This window comes from Cebidichthys violaceus, unplaced genomic scaffold (assembly GCF_023349555.1).
Source record: "Cebidichthys violaceus isolate CVI_PGR_0920_01 unplaced genomic scaffold, fCebVio1.0.p SCAF_39, whole genome shotgun sequence".
Classification (NCBI taxonomy): Eukaryota; Metazoa; Chordata; class Actinopteri; order Perciformes; family Stichaeidae; genus Cebidichthys; species Cebidichthys violaceus.
In genome coordinates, this window is record NW_027176583.1 from 2,228,063 (window position 1) to 2,245,659 (window position 17,597).

The 17,597-nt window shown below is 47.1% G+C and overlaps 1 protein-coding gene across 6 annotated transcripts in view; it reads right to left on the reverse strand.

Annotated features, from left to right (window-relative positions):
• Nucleotides 1–17,597, reverse strand: part of qkia (QKI, KH domain containing, RNA binding a) — a 64,462-nt gene that overhangs the window by 41,530 nt on the left and 5,335 nt on the right. For all 6 annotated transcript variants that reach the window (XM_068726266.1, XM_068726263.1, XM_068726265.1 and 3 more), the window contains exon 2: nucleotides 157–299. In XM_068726266.1, coding sequence (XP_068582367.1) covers nucleotides 157–299 — 143 coding nt within the window. The remainder of the gene's footprint in view (nucleotides 1–156; nucleotides 300–17,597) is intronic.

Genomic DNA, 17,597 nt, shown 5'->3' on the forward strand with positions numbered 1-17,597 from the left:
AAAACCGCCAAGAGAGTCACGAGTTGTGCGTTTACAGACTGTAAGTGAGAAAAGGGAGCAGAAAGGAGAAGGTGGGTGTGTGTGTGTGTGTGTGTGTGTGTGTGTGTGTGTGTGTGTGTGTGTGTGTGTGTGTGTGTGTGTGTAGCAGTGACTTACGTCCGGGTACTCTTTAACAGGCACAAACAGTTTTTCCTGCAGGTGGACGATGGGGCCCAGAGGCTCCGGCAGCTCCAGCGGGTGTCTGTCCACGAGGCCGTTCACCGAGTCGCTGTACATGTCTTTACGCACTCTGTTGATCTCTGAAACACACAAACGGGTACAACGGGGTAAGCGACCGAACGGAAGACCACCGTCAAACATTCTTTTTCCATCTTGTGTTTGATACATCACTGTCATATTGATTCTACTTCTGGGCAAAGGCTTAATGTAGCATATAAATCTCTGCTGTAAATGAACAAAAATGTGTCAACTGCCTCGAGTATTGTTTGCCTTTTATAGACAAATAACAGTTTGTTTTGAGGAGTACTACAAGCACGGACGCTTCTTAATACCTGCAGTATTTGGCCATCTCTTGTGCTGCGACTGAAAGCTGTTAATGTGCGTTTGTGTGTCAGTTATTCTCTGTGCCAGAGACAAAAGTTAAGCGCTGCATTATTCAGGGGTTAAGTCCGACGTCTCTCCGCTCTGCCTGCTTCTCCCCTGTGGCTGCTCCCTAATAGAGCAGCCTGTGTGAGCGGCGGGCAGGTGCAGAGAAGAGACGCCTTCAGATCTGATCCCTCCGTCAGATAAAACTAATGGACCTCACTCACTCACACACTCACACACACACACACACACACACTCACACACACACACACACACACACACACACACACACACACACACACACACACACACACACACACACACAGAGAGAGAGACACACACACACACACACACACACACACACACACACACACACACACACACACACACACACACACACAGAGAGACACACACACACACACACACACACACACACACACACACACACACACACACACACAGAGAGAGAGACACACACACACACACACACACACACACACACACACACACACACACACACACACACACACACACACAGAGAGCGAGAGACACACACACACACACACACACACACAGAGACAGACACACAGAGACACACACACACACACACTGCCACCGTAGCTCATACAAATTCACACAGCAGACAAATGCTGTGCTACGCAGGATCAAAATAATAAAAGGCATTCCTTCCCCGTGTGTGTGTGTGTGTGTGTGTGTGTGTGTGTGTGTGTGTGTCACAGTTGAATGCGGATCGACATTTGCGGTTGTAACACCCAGTTAATGGAGGACGTACACTGGTCACACTCTGTAACCTCCCACGTATGCCTTCACTATACAAACAGATAACAAAAAAGTTCATCAGCGGTAAAGGGAAGGAGGAGCCCGACTCATACAGATATAGAGATATATATATATATATTCATATGGAGGCATCTACGAAGACCTACGAAGCTTGTTTTTGTGAAACAGCTGAAACAAGGTGTGAGGGAGGGTGAGGCCTCAAGGAATGACGCGTGAGGTGGAGGGGGCGGCTGTTAAGCACTATTTCCGTCCCTCATGAGACCTTTGAGCAGTTGGGAGTCTATATTAAACTGGAGCTGGGGAACCCGACACTCGGGGCTTCAAGGTCAGGCGGGCTGTTCTGAGGGCATCTATAGTTAACCCAACGCAGCACCGTAAGCTGGGTCAAACTCGCACGGTTAGGTTCTAATCCTCGTCTTTGTTTTAAGGTAGGATAATCAAACACTTAACATAAAAATAAGACTAAAGAATAATGGTTTAGCCACGGCGTCAGTTTGCAGGGATTTCCTGTTGAGCTGAGAACTTGTTTTTCTCCTCATGCCGGCGACGACAGATTGACAAACGTGTGATAGATGGGCTCACGGACACCGGCGAGCATACGCACAAACATCTGGCCCACAGCTGTGTGGACAACACCTGCGGGACACATCGGCCCGTACAAACACGCCGGGAGACTCGGCCCAGAGCGACTCGTTCCCCCAATAACATGACCTCAGCACTCTGTGGTCCGCAGATCCTCCCAGTGGTCCCTCAAGATGAATTCATCCGCATGCTATCTTGCCCAGAAGACAGATTACATCAGTCCTAACCAACACCGGCGGCTCCGGTCCACAGCCGGGCTTTGTATGAGTGGCGACACATCGTACAGGGAGGAGACAGGGCAGCCTGACATAGGGAGTGATGGGAACATGAACAGCAGGAACAGTAAACTACACACGAGTAACTGTGGTGTGTCCAAAAGAACCGAGTAAAGAAGAGTTAGAAAATCAGTCCTCTGCTCACAAAGCAAATATATCGTGAGCTGTTTGCAACCTCCGATTCCTCAGAGAAACACCATCTTTCTGGTAGATAAAGTGTGTGCGCGCGTGACAACGCTACCCAACAACCCCTCCTCCTAATTCTATTTCCTCCTGCTGAAATGCCACATTACCATAAGGGGGCCGTGCTGGGCCATCAGTGGAGACGTGCGGCATTTGACAACCACTAATTTCAGCGCGGCGAATCTTTTCTGAAGCGCCGCGCTCATCTACAAATTACCCCCCGCTTTGCACAGCCAACAAAATCATTTGTCTTAGCTGTCCACCCCGGCAGAGAAGGCTTTTTGTAAGGAAGACACAAGAGAGAGAGGAAGGATCACCATCTCAGAAGGAACAGAGAGAGGAGAAGGAGTGAGCAGCAGTAAGAGCAGTGCTACCAGTAGGATAGACAACAGTTGATTTTTCTCTTGGTTTCTGGTATTCCGTGGCATCGATGTGCTACTCTTCTTTAGCCGTCTCTCAGATCAGTGCCAGTGTTTTTAAACCTGGCTCAGCAAACACAAAACACTTCTTACTTTCTGTCTATTTCCGTGTGGAGGGAGGCTGCATGAGGGCGCACTCACTCACTCACAGACTATAACGTCTCTGTTTAGCGCTTCACCCAGACATCTGTAAGGAAGAAACAAAAAGCAACCTTGAGGAGTTGGAGGGCAGAGTGGAAGGTTTGATGTGGCAGAGACGGAGGCGAGAGGGAGATATATAACCACGGCGCTGAGCAAGCACTTAACTCTCACTGCTCTGCTCTGCCTCAAAGTAAGTTAACGTTTCAGTTCATCTTTGCTTTTTCTTTGGTTTCTCTCGATGTCTGCCCTTTCTCCTCAAACCTTCAGCGACGAAAGGAAATGTCACAAATCTGTGGCTGCAGATGCTTCTGGCCTTTGTAAGCACGAGTAAAGAGACGCGTTCTCCTCTCAGCGGTGATCTTGGAGAGGAAGGAGGTGGCAGTGGGCCGAGGAACGTGATGGGAGGAAGAAGCAACATCTGGCCTATTGAGGGGATCTGAAGGTCTTCTTGACCGCGGTCGAATCTAAGAAGATGCTTGAATATTGGCCATGACAGTTATGACCAAGTGAAAACTGAGATATTCCTAAAAAGATGAGCCCATCATTCGTGACAGTCTGTAGAATAATGTTCTCATTCAATCAAGATACTGATTGAGTAAACAAAAGCTAATTTCATAGAATTACAAAAATTAATGTGCTGATAATCAAAATGAAATGTGTTGACATCACGTAATGAAGCTTAAAGGCAGCACGCCAAGCCAATAATCTGCACAATTACATCTCTTGCTTTGCTCCCACCATTGTTACGAGTTGTTCTTCAGCAGGCAGACTTTCAAAATAAAGCTCAGAGATATTGCTTTAAGGTCAGATGTTCACCCACACAGAGACTATCACCCCTTCATAGGGCAAGAAGTAGGCCTACACTGGAGAGTCACGAGCACAAGGGAGGGAAAGACAAACGCATTAAGTGTATCTACTCATCTGAATGAGAGATGTTTGACAGACTCAGCCACCATGAAGTCAGCACCAAGGAACAGAGAAGCTTCTCATTTATTCAGCCTAAAAAACACGAGCACAAAGAAGCAGCACCGGCAGAATCCAGGAGAGGTTGAGATATGAGAGAGGAAAGGAAGGACCAAAGAATAGATCACGATAGAGGAGCTGCAACACTAGAAACTAATGTCTAACATCATCCGATGAACAGAAACAGCATGAGGCAAACCTGGAGAACGGAGCGACGGCGAACACAGATAAGAGAGAAGAACAATGGAGTCGTCAAGAAGGGGAGAACGTAATCAGGTTAAAGACTGCTGAAGATCATTCAGCTAGACCGGCTCCACTAGAGAATGTGAACCGGTCCATTAAGAGCCCAAAAATAGACCCGTTGCACAACGGCTTTGTCCTCACCCTGTAGCTCACAGCACAACGTCCTCTGACCATGCAGAGCACATCTGTCCATGTGAGTGAGTGAGTGAGTGAGTGAGTGAGTGAGTGAGTGAGTGAGAGAGAAAAGAAGCAATGCAACGGGTGAACGGGTGAGTAATCGGTGTGATTAGCAGCTTTAGATGCCTTGTGATGCTGGTAATATGTGGCACCTGAAACAGATCAAGTCTAACACCGATCCATCTGAAAGCCAGAATGATCAGATGATTAACTGAGGCTCTGAACGAGTCCTGGGATTAAAAGACGTCATGAGGAAACCTTCTCACTTCATGGTTTAAACATGGGAAGAGGAGAGGAAACATCCAGGAAGCTAACGGTAAATATAGACCTAAAACAGGAAAAAAAAACAGCAATCACAGAATTACCCGAATGTGCCGGTGCCGAGTGAAACAAGACCGCGGCGAGGAACAAGTCTTTTCACTTTAGAGCAGAGCACTTTAGCGATCACAAAGCCCGGGTAGCCGCTGCAAACGAAAGGATTTGGGCGTTGAACGCATTCCTGCCCTTTATTCACGGCACAGACGACTTCATCCAAGACTCCAAGACGCTCCACTTCAACAGTCCGGGGGGTTTGGCGGGCCGAGCGCATGAACGACGGAGGTTTCTTTAAAAGCAGGGAGCAGAAGTGTAGAGCGCGTTGGTGGGGGCGACTGAGCCATGAAAACGTATGCATTTCTGGGTCTTATCATCAACTCACAGCTGCCCCCCCCCCCTCTCTCTGTGAGGGAAAGTTTCTACTTCCTAATCTTTGATTCAACAGTACTACACTGAACACTCCTTTGATGTTCTTGCACAAACTGTTCCTGTGCTGTTAATGAGTATACTGTACTATCAGCATAGTTAACAGATATTTCAGTTCTTACAAGGAAAACACCAGCGTTAGCTTAGCATCAGGGAACGTTAGCATCGATGAACTCTAATGTCAACATCTTGTAGCCAGAGGGCCGGCCTTCACTGGCCTCAGTTTACTATTCACCAGGTCGTAACCGTCACAGACTGTAGGAGTGAGACAGTAAGGTGAGAATCACAGATGCTTCTGTTCTGGATGAGACTGGTTCATAAACCAAGACATCATGGGACAAGTCAAGAATAAATAACGACGCAGGACGAGCTGGAGTAGATCAGACTGTGGATCAACATTTCTCAGCCCAATTAAGGCCCCGTCGTGTCTCCAGGAACGGATACATCAAACACACAAACTCATTTTCGAGAGCATAAAGCGAGTGCGTCTATTTCTTCAGGTAGTCTACAACACACTTGGGTGCGAGGCGCTCTCCCCCGTGGCCTCCAAGCAGCCTCTCTCCACACATTCAGAGAGAGAAGAGGCAATAACGAACGCCATCGGAGTGTTTATTGCTGCGGATGTGTGACTAGAGTTGGGCGGAGAGAACACAAAGTGCTTGAGCCCCCTGTGATAGTGTTCATTCACATCCCAATAGTTTTGTAATTAAGCCGGGGCCAAACAGACACTCGTCTTCTGTTTTCACTGGGTTACTTATTGAGCATCTTCCAGTGTTTTTAGTTTAAATTCGCTGTTTGCGTTTCCTCTTAAAGTGTTTCCTTGCTGATCTGTAGCAGAGGGATGGTAAGACAAAGAACACTAATAAACACCTGATTGGACTAACCTGACTGTTGAGACGTCATATTAGCTTTGGCACAGAATGAGGACTGTGTCTCCTATCACTCTCACACTGAAGGATCACCACCAGTGTGGACAGAAGGAAGCTGGAAGTACAACTTCCTCAAAGTACATACGGCGTGTTGGTATTGTGAGACAGACTTGGAATAGTAATAACACATCCATTGATTCATCTGAACCGTTAGAGTCATCTCAGTGCGTTTAAAAAGCATTGCATTAGAGCGGCTCCTGAACCCTGACCCGGTGTGGATAGAGGATCTGGGTCCCACAGGCTGAGGGCTCTAAATGGCTCCAGACAGAACCGACTGTGTGGACTGCTGGCAGCCAGAGGGAGAGATTTATGTCGGGTGTCAGGGACTCTCCTAGGGCAGGCTGGGTAAAAAGCTCCAGCGTCAGGTCTTTAAGTAGATGGGCCGCTAAATAAACGACTAGCATAACAAGGTTTCGGGATTCTGTGCTCCCCGAGCCAGGTGAGGATATTACAGAAAAGATCTCCCGCACACACACGCTTACTCATCTCGTGGGTAAAAAGCCATCGAGGAGCCGTGCTTTCATCCAAATTGGGAGCGAGCGGCTGATGCATTCTGCACCAGTAAAATGCTTACAGTAACACAACCCACTAAAGCTTTACACTGAGACGTGTGCATCTTATACCCACCTCCCCACAGCAGCATGTTCCACTCTGTGATCATCAGTAATGAGCCACACACACACACACACACACACACACACACACACACACACACACACACACACACACACACACACACACACACACACACACACACACACACACACACACACACACACACACACACTTTAGCCAGAGTCCAACAATACACAGGAACGTGTGTGCGCCCCGACACAAACTTGAGTACATGTCATGCAGATAGAAACAGACACACAACTTGACAATTAAAAACTCCCACAAACACATGAGCTAATGAGCTGTGGTGTTTGTAGGCAAGGCTCTCTTGAGACGGTGAACCCACAGAAATAACTCCACGCAGGAGGAGGAGAGAAACCGCCTCAGAGAAAAATCTGATGAACAAATACAGCAGCAAAGCAGCAGGAAGCAGCGCTGCGTCTCTCCTCCAGCCTACCGCTCTATCCAGCACCACACATCTACTGACGGAGGAGCACCGGCTGCTCTTTATCACACACCAAAAATCAAAGAATGGGAATATTCCTTCTTCTACCTTTTCAGAAAGAACACCGTAAACCCAAATCAGGATTAACACATTTACAATAGTGTAGATACGTGAGGAAAAAGGATGTAATTTATTGATGTATTCAGCTCTACTTGTTCAGTGGTCCGTCAATCAAACCGCGGGTTAAACACATTCTGACGTTCCTAATTACGTCAGACATATTGAGACACACGGCTTACCGTCGCCTCTATTCTGGCTGAACCCCTGAGAATATGTAAATGCTGAGAGTTGAATGTGAATGTGCGGTGATGGCCAAGAACAGCAATCAGCAAAGCCATTAATCATAACCGGTGACAAACGCGGTGTTTTCTGGGGCTGTCACTGGGACTGAAGGAGAGGACAGAAGCGCCGCGCTGAATGTGGCTTTCTGTGTCTTTCTGTGTCTGCTGGCAGCAGCGGTGACGGTGTGCAATAGGAGCGTGTCATAGCGCGTTAGTTTGGCGATTAAACAAAGCAAACAGACAGAGCGGACAAGGAGAGAGGGAAGGACCGGCAGAGGGGAGGGGAGGCAGGAAGGAACGCTGATGAAGGGGACAAAGGGGACCGACTACACTAGTTTATTAGTCTATACTGGAAATACTATTTGAAAAAGGGTCGTCGTACATTTGAGGAGATGTCAAAAGGTGCTGGCAGAACAAATAGTGTGCGAGTAGAGCGCCTGCTGTCCCTGAACAGCACCATGAAGACGGCTGAGCGGTCCAGAGACGGTCCGGCCCAGAAGTAGACCAACCTCACCGGGTTATGACGGCAATTTAGAGATCATGACGACTGCGGAGGCAAATTCTGTCAAGTGGCCCGAAAAATACAGAGACCACAAAGGAGTTTAAAAGATAAAGATGCTAATAGAGAAAATGTTGTTGTGGTCCCTTCCAAGAGTCTGAAATATGAAATGACAGAATGACGGTTACTGGAGCTATTCCTCCTCCACTGGTTCACACCAGCCGTCTTCACATTGGTAAAATGGAAGTACGACGACAGCTACGGCGACTGTATTTTGTATTTTGTCGTTTAATAATGGTCTAATTTGTATTTGCAGTAGTTTACATGTGACAGTGTAACCTAAACATGCTAACATCTTGTGAAAGGCACGATGTGGGATAAAGAAACGACGACAGCAGCGTCACTTCGTCAGACTCGTCAGCGACATGTTTTCAGACATTACTCCTAAAAGAAAGTTGGAGCAGAAAGCCATCGTCTCCTCGTCGCTCCCACCCCCACGCTAACCCATCCCAAACCTAACTGTGAATTAAGTGGTTTAGACAGTATCTGCAGAGCTATTAAGACCTCAGACTAAAATTAGAATAAGGGATCATCACACTTGATGATGTGGAACTGCTTTATGGGGCCGTGTGCTGGTGGGGGCACGCTGGCAGCTCAATGAGCCATAGGAGTGCCAGTTTTGTGCACTTAGTGGGGTCTACCAAAGAGTGAGGTGAAACTGGCAGGGAGGGCTGGCTCGATACCCAACCATAATGGCTTACTCCTAATGGTTGCCGCGAGGGGCCAACGTTCATTACTCTCTGCGTGGGGGGACTCTAACAGGATCCCGGGGTGAGACTCGTGAGAGCAAGCACGCTCACACACACACACACACACACACACACACACACACACACACACACACACTTAAACTCTGGTGGAGGCACCGCAAGGCACACGAGCGAGATGGAGCGCTTCAGAAACCGATTTCTTTCTTTCACACACTGACAAAAATAAATAAATAAATAAATAAATAAATAAATAAATATAGATAGATAGATAGATAGATAGATAGATAGATAGATAGATAGATAGATAGATAGATAGATAGATAGATAGATAGATAGATAGATAGATAGATAGATAGATAGATAGATAGATAGATAGATAGAGAGAGAGAGAGAGAGAGAGAGAGAGAGAGAGAGACAGTTAACCAGAAAAAGCGTAGCGCTCCTTAAGGTGGTTTCATAATATTGCTAATTTATCAACGATTGCAGAAATGTTTTAATCCAGAGTTCTGCGCTAATGCTTCCTCTCCCCTCGGCTCACCTCTGAAAGTCGCCCAATACCCGAGCTCAGCTGAAACGGCAGCCTAATGCACACAAATGCAAACTCAGGCTCCCTCTAAAACACCAAGCAGAGACGGGCTCTTTTACTGCTGCTTTGCCATCTAAAAGAGGGAGCGATATGTAGCGTTAAATTGGAAGTCACAGCAATAGTCGTTTAACAGGCTGGCTTTAAGAGAGAAGCCTCATGAGCTGAAAATGGTTTCACAAATTTAAGGGGATATACTTGGTGGAAAAGGAAATAGCTTCAACTGAGCTACAACACAAAGAGGAAACCCACCTTTTACTTCCATTAATTATAGAACCAGTGTACGCGTGGTTCCATCCGCACTAAAGGGAGGCCTACAGGAGCAGTCAAAACTGGTGAATTAATTAGTATAAACACAAACACACACTCGCAGCATGAAAAAAGCATTCGCACAAACAGCCGAGCAGATTGTTGGTTTTTCTGCGTCTCGTGGGATCTCATTTCAGAGGCTTTACCTGCCAGTAAAACCAGACCGACAGACGCAAGGAGGACCTGATCCGTGCTGCTCAACAATCCCTCCTCACCGCTTCAACCATCCAACTCTGCTTTCACTGATTCAGTGATGAACACGAGCAACTTAGGCATCTAGAAACACAAATGTTTTATCCACCGAGGCCCCAGGCATACTGTTAAACACACACACACACACACACACACACACACACACACACACACACAATGCAGAGGATGCTATGTCAAATGAAGCACAGGATGCCCGCTGTGAGCTCAACAAGATGTGAGAGAGCGAGATAAGGAAGGGAAGAACAACAGGATGAGGAGTCAGGATGCATGCTGATGGGATGCATGTCTGTGGGTTGGAAGAGCGAGTCCTCGGCCCCCATTTTGCATCGCCTGCTGCCCAGGAACCATGTCCTCTGGCCCCTGAGGAGGGAACAGCCCCTTCCTCTGCCTGCTGGGCTCGTTAGGATGCGAGGAGAGACTATTCCTCACCGCCGACTAACATTCAGATGATCTGAAAATGCAGAGCATATATATATATATATATATATATATATATATATATATATATATATATATATATATATATATATATATATATATATATATATATATAAATAAATATATATATATATATATATATATATATATATATATATAAATAAATATATATATATATATATATATATATATAAATAAATAAAATATCTATGCAACACATCTTAACTGTGTCTACCCCGACACACAGCTGCCCCCCCTCCTTCATGCAACAATGGCAGGAAAGGTCCAGCTGTCAGAAGAGGAAGCGAGACAGGAAGAGGTGGAAGGAAAGGCTGCGACTGTCAATGTGACTGGAGAAGATAACATGCTGGCTGCTTCCTGTCCCCACCCCTGTAAGTAAGGAGAGCACAGCGCTCACAGCAGAGAGAGGATTATTCCTTATGAAAGAGATGTTTTACTTTATGTCTCTATGATCCAACCTCTAGCTTTGTCCTCTGATCCAAAGGGATAATTCATCCACGCTTCCAAAATAATCTAGGCCTGAATCCAGAGGAAGGAACCGTGCCGTCGGTGAGATTACGGTCTGCTGACGGAGCAGCGACTGGTGAGCGTGAAGAGGAGGAGGTGAAGTTCGGGTGGTGGTTCTCCTCACAGGTAAACACAGAGAGGGTTACGCTGTGGCTGACATCTACTGTGACTCCAGTGGTTGTGAGAGGAACAGATGGAAGCAGCAGTAGCCTGCCATAAGTTTGGTACTGATTAAAAAATGAAATCTCTTTATTGAATATGTTTTTGGGAGGTGGGGGAGTGACACAAAGAGGAAAACACACATTCCTTCCTCTCATTGTCAGGAATGAGGTCACAACAACATCAACGTCACAAAACACTGAAGAGAGACAATCTGTGTTCCTGACTTCATTATTCCTCTAGTATTATATGTATTACTAGAATTATTGTGGTACATTTACACACTTATTGATCCATCGTCTTCACTGTGCTGTCAGACTATAAAATAACAGTTTGACTGTATGCATTGTTCTTGTGCTCTCCTTATTGTTTAGTGTATTGTCTTTTGTCACTAAAGGAACAACACATTTTACACACTAGCTTTTCCAGGAAGCACAGCTGTGAGTCAATGCTGCGCACTATAGTAGAAATATAATGATTAGCTGTTAATAAATACAAAATGAGCTACAATTAAAATGAATATCACGGCAAAAATATAGTTATAATCAAAAGCAATCAAATACACAACTCCTATGAATGTTATCATATTCAGCTGTGTGTCAGAGAAGCATCGATTCAACTCTGAGGTCGCTTCACATGCTGCAGCTCATTTTAATGAAAGAAAGGAAAACAAGAGCAAAACATCAATGAAGACGGCTCACTGTCCTTATCTGTTCATATTCAATACAACTCGCTCATTGTGTTACACCAGAGTAAACCTAACTACACCTAAACTACAACCACTCTGCAGCACCACCAGCTGCATCCTTCTGAACGCCACGACGCCCCGTCAGAGTCTCTCTGGAGCTTCAACAAAGACGGGTACGCTCAGAGCGCAGGGTTAGGAGCTGTCCTGTAATAATAACAACAATAATAATAATAATAATAATAATAATAACAACAATAACAACAATAATAATAGATTTTTGGCTCGTGTATCATCAGCTTGCAGTGATTTTGCAGGTGTGATTACGGTCAACAGTGTTGTACCTGATGCACTGCAGATTTTGAGCAAGGCTTTAATTCTCTGTGCAGAAAAGCTCCAGAACCGACATTATTATAAACGCAGGCAAACCGGCTACATCCCAAAGTGTATGTACGCCTGTGTCAGCTGTTGTTTTATCCGCCGTCACCGGGCCTGCCAGGGCTTGTACCTAGCGTCTTAAGTTTAAATCCAGCAGCCAGTCTCTGTCTGCGGGTGTGACGATGCACAGACTCACACCCAGCTGTTGTGTCTTTGTGTCGGCTCTTCATTGTCTTCACAACCAGGATCTGAATCGAATCACTTGAAACGCCTACAATACAAATCAGATTCGCAGGAAATGCGTTACATATCTTGACGGACGGTTAGAGAGCGAAGAACTCTGGACGTCTGATATTACGTTTGCTCGTCTTAAAGGAAGCTACGGTCTGGTCTGATCCTGGAGATCCTTCAGTTGATCCGTTTCGTCAGCCAAGTCGTGTTGAACGTACCGTTTATCTCATTTAAGAAAACAGACATTGGAGAGTCTTAACTAACAATTGTGTCAGAGTAACATAAAGGGAGGAGGAAAAGAGACTCGGCTGTCATTAACCGAGCTTCCAGTATGCTAAAGCCTTCAAACATCGATCCGCCTCAGTGCCTCAATGCACTTGGCCGTGAGGACTTAACACATCTGCAAAGAGCACATAAGTGTGCAGAATCACAGCCAGCGGCTGCAGGCACGCCGCTCTCCACCAACCAGCGTTTGAGCCCGAGAGTGATTGAGCGGAGAGTCGAGCGAACGCTCGGGTCCCGGGCGCAGACGGCGAGAGCTACGCTGATGCAAACCGACGAACCACGAAGCGGGCCTTTAATGTCACCGCTGGTCCTCACATGAAGGAGGCAATGTAGCCCCAAGGCTGGAGGTTCTGCCTCACATACGAGAGGAAAGCTGCAATACAGAAAACAAATGGAAAAGAATAGAGCGGGGGGAAGAAAAAAATCTGGAAAAACAGGAGATGAGAAAAGAGATCAGCAGTAGAGTCACTCCGCTCAAAGGAACAGTTAAGACAAAGCCAGGAAAAATGAGTCATTCCCATGGGAAGATGTGGAAAACACTGTGGAAAACACTGTGGCAATGATAGAAGGATGTAAAATAAACAGATGAGGGGAAAGACACACGGGCAGCGATAAGAGGGAGGAAACGGGGGGGGGGGGGGGGTGTAGACGAAGAATAGGAGTTTACCAAGGTCTGGTTCATCAGAAGTGTCAGACGCTCAATAAGAATAAGGTTGCAGGAAGAAGCTCCCATCACACACAGTCTCCACTCACGTCACACAAACGCTCTCCAGGAAAGCAGAGGGGAAGGAGGGACAGAGGGATGAGAGTGGACAGAGAGACGAGTCCATCTCCTGGCAGACTGTTCTTCACCTCGAGGTGTCAACAGCAGCTGGTGCTCATACCCACACCTGCCCCCCCGCCGGGTGCATCTCTAGCTGCCTTTAACCACTAAAGGACAACGAAGGCTTACAAGAAATTACTTGATCACACACACACACACACACACACACACACACACACACACACACACACACACACACACACACAAGTGTGTTCTGGAGTGTTGACATACACCAGACAGACGGGAGCAGCTGTGTTCTGATCCAATATGACAATGAAGCAACACCTGGTAAGTTGTTTATGGGCAACATTCATATGAAAGGACACAAAGTTACGTTCTAACTGTAGCATCTACAAGGTAGAGCGACACAGTTTGGCGTTAGTTAGGAGTTAGTAATGTCTCTGCACACATAAGTAACTTCAGGAGACTACTCACCATCTGTGAGCGATGTAACAGTAAGCTAGCTACTACAGTACATTAAAGATTGATCCGACCCAGACCGCTCAGGTCGGAGGTGCATTCAGAATTCAATCCCCATTAATTAGGTCACGGTCGGGATCAAGTAATGGGTAATTAGGATGTTTAGCATATAGGGCAGGACATAGGGAACTGGTGACACACAACATACTGCATGTTTGCATCACAGGACACTGAAAACGGCCTTTTATACAATTTCTCTTCAACAAAATGATAAGAAAAGATCTCAGCCGTTTGTCAACATGCTCCAAATTGTCTCCAATTTCACTATTCAACTATAAGAGCAACAGCATAGGTAGAACAAACCACACAAGAGTCAGCACCTTAAAGAACATTCAGCGCTGTGCATGCAGCCAACATAATGAACCAAGCCATAAACACAAGTCAAAATGCACTGCGGTGGATCAGGCTCGTTCCACAGACAGCACTGTGTGCACACTCCTGTGAGAACTGGTAGGATTGACCCAGTGTGTGCGTCTGGCCCATTAAAGCACAAAAAGCCATTGTGCATCATTAGGTGAGGGGGAGGACTGGAGAGAGAGAGAGGGGTGGAGTGTGGAGCTGAGGGAGGGGTCAGTGACCTTCCTCATAACCAACCAAATGACCTCATTCACAGCACATAGGAATCCTCTGTGTGTGTGTCGTCGTCCCCCCCCCCTACCGGTCTTTATCACATTCAACCATCCTCCCCTCTCGGCAGCCTCGCACGCCTTTTTCCTTTCAGCGAACACAATCGATCATCTGAGTCGAGGCTCACTCACCCTTTCAGACACACATTCTTTCCTGCCAGCTATCTGTGGGGTTTGTACCAGTCTTTCCTATGCCACACACGGTGCTAAAGAGGGACTTTGTTTCACCAATTAAAGTGTAATCATTCAGAGCCAACCATTGTTTCTGTTCTGTAATCTGCTCCAGACCACCGAGCTGATAAGGACAGGCAGACTTAAGCCTCACCGCAAACAGAAAGAGCAGCGGCGTCCCCTGAACTAACGGACAGTCGCACAACTTTTCACTCGCAGTCGAACAACTGTGGCCTCGTTCGTGTGCCGCTGCAGCGAGTCTGGGTGGAACGCGTAGCACATGGGCATACATTATGCTCAGCGAATCGTGTTTTACATCACAGCACAAGACTGCGGAGCAGACAGCGACTGTAAAACACAACTGTGCAACACGTGTAGCTGTAGTGAGGCTGCACAGCAGTGTGTGTGACTGTCAGGGACAGAGTTTAAGCAACAGCTTCACTTAGTAGGTAGAGGAGACGGAGGATTACAAACAGACACTCGTTGTGTTCAAACAGTGTTTCTGCACAAATATTACATTAGTGTTATACTATTTGTAGAACTGGTGGTGGAAATGAGTCAAATTTCAGATTAAAGCAAATGGTGCAGAAATATGAGCTAAGAAACAACATCTGACAAAACATGTATTAGCTTTTGATAAATGGTTGCACCGAACAATGGCGAGGAACCTCGTGTTTGGCACAACATCAACAGAGTAGTAAAGAGCAACAGGAGCACTGTGAGAAAAGAAGACGTGGACGTGTTGAAGCTGCTGAGAGTCGGGGAAGCAGCTGAGTCTGGTTGAGACTGGAGCTCCCAGGGCTTCACATTTGATGGCAGAAAGCTACGAAGCGTCGCTCTACCTCTGGCCACCTCACTCCCTGCGGCCCTCGGGGATGGTCACGGCAGCACCGCCTGCTCTTGCCAAGCCTCACAGAAACAACACGGGCTGCTGAGGGACAGGTAAATTATTCATCTTTGATTTATCGGCCAGCCGGCGACTAAACCAAGGTAAAGGCTGCAAACCACGGGCAGACCGATCCACTGGGGTGTTTAAGGAGGCCGGGGCTAGAGAACCTCTTGGACTGGAGAGTTTGGACGAGCATGAGGGGAAAATGTGGCAAATATAAACGGTGACAAAGAAGACCGTCATAAAATATGAAGGTTTGGGAAAACATTAGAGGACGTGCTAGAGCCAGCCGTGAAGCAAAAACTATTAACTTACACACAAATTCCTGATTCATGTGTAGATATTTAAAGCAAGGAGACGTTCCCGTGTCTCACATTTAGCTGAGCTAAAACACACCATGAGAGAGTGTGCGGGGAAAACAAACACCAGGCTGGAGGTTAAGTGCTCCGACTGTGCTCCCGGTAACATTCCTGAGCCGGCCGCCAACGCTCGCATGCCATTCCTCCACTGAAAGGAGAGAGGAAATGAATGCAGAGGGGCGGGCGACTCAAAGAGAGGAACAGAGTGAGCATTCAGCTCACTTTTCTATGATAGAAACGGGGAAGGAAACAGGAAACGGGACAAATGTTGCCAGCGTGATTCCTGAAAACCCTCAATGTTAGACGTGATATCTGTTGTGACTGTGTGCAGGCTTAAACAAAGAGATACAGAGAGAGAGAGAGAGAGAGAGAGAGAGAGAGAGAGAGAGAGAGAGAGAGAGAGAGAGAGAATAAGGAGGACCACTGTGAGGGGGGAGAGCTATTCAAAGAATGCAACAGGGTGGGGCCGTACTGCTCCTGAGGAACACTCTGTGTGCTGCGTAGTGTGGAGGAGGGACAGAAGTTCAGATTCACGACGTAATCTAAATGAATCAACAGAGACACCTCTATGGGAGAAGAGCACCACAGAAACCTCCTCCTCCTCCTCCTCCTCCTCCCCCCGTCTGAAGGAAAAATAAACCTTCTCCACGGTCTATTCCTGTCTGAAATGGGCGTTACTTCCCGTCAGATGTTTTTGTAGAAACATAAATGGTAAAGCTGACATAACTTTGGGTCAAGGGCAAAGGGAGGCGCCGTGGTTCCAGAAAAAGAGAATAAACAACCAAATGAGATGAACACGCCTGTGTTAGGAAGCTGTTGTGACATAATCATTACAACATCCCCTAACTCTTCTTCCTCTTTAACACACACACACACACACACACACACACACACACACACACACACACACACACACACCGCATCTAGTTGTTTGCTATTAATTTTAATGCGGTCGCTCTGCTTTAAGGTTGGAGGAATTAAAGGAGAGATAAACTGCCTCTAGAGATGTGTTGTCTAACAGCCGGCAGTAATAGAAGGGAACACACGTCGTTTTGGCGACAGCGAGCCAGATAGTCGGGGTCGGGTATGGAGACAGGAGGCCCGGCAGAGGCGATAAGGAGGCCCAGCACTCACGGGATTGAGGCCCGAGATAAGAGCCCCGAGCTGTCGCTGGATGACTTTATCTTATGGCACCCGCTGGAGGGGGGGGGGGGCAGTACTGGGGCTGGAGTGGGGCCAGGGGAGCAAGATGGGTCCGGGGGTCGAAGCTAGAACATGAACTGAGACACTGCGGTGGGGCTTCTGGATAGGAGGGCTAGCTAGGCAGAGGCACGTCAGAACGCAGGGTCCTGCCGCAACCCCGACACGGCACCCTGTCACACTCATGCCACCGCCTAATTTATTACCAGGGAGGACAGACTGAGAGGAAAAAAAAGGATCACATGAGCGCAAGACAGAGCTAGACAGAGAAATACGGCACAAAGGCTTCAATTCTGCTTTCTCACTGGTGGCGACGGCTCAGTAAACCAGCTCACAGAATGGCTCCCGGTTAATTAAATCCCAGCTTATAAGTGGTGCTTTGGGAGAGAATGTGGGGAGAAGAAAAGGGGGCTGGGGTTATAACGCGTTTCAGCATGCGACTACAGTCCCCGACTAACACCCTTATACCTCTATCCCTGTGCTCTCGTGGGTCGAAGCGGTTTCTTATTTTGCGAGCGGTACTCGGTCTCG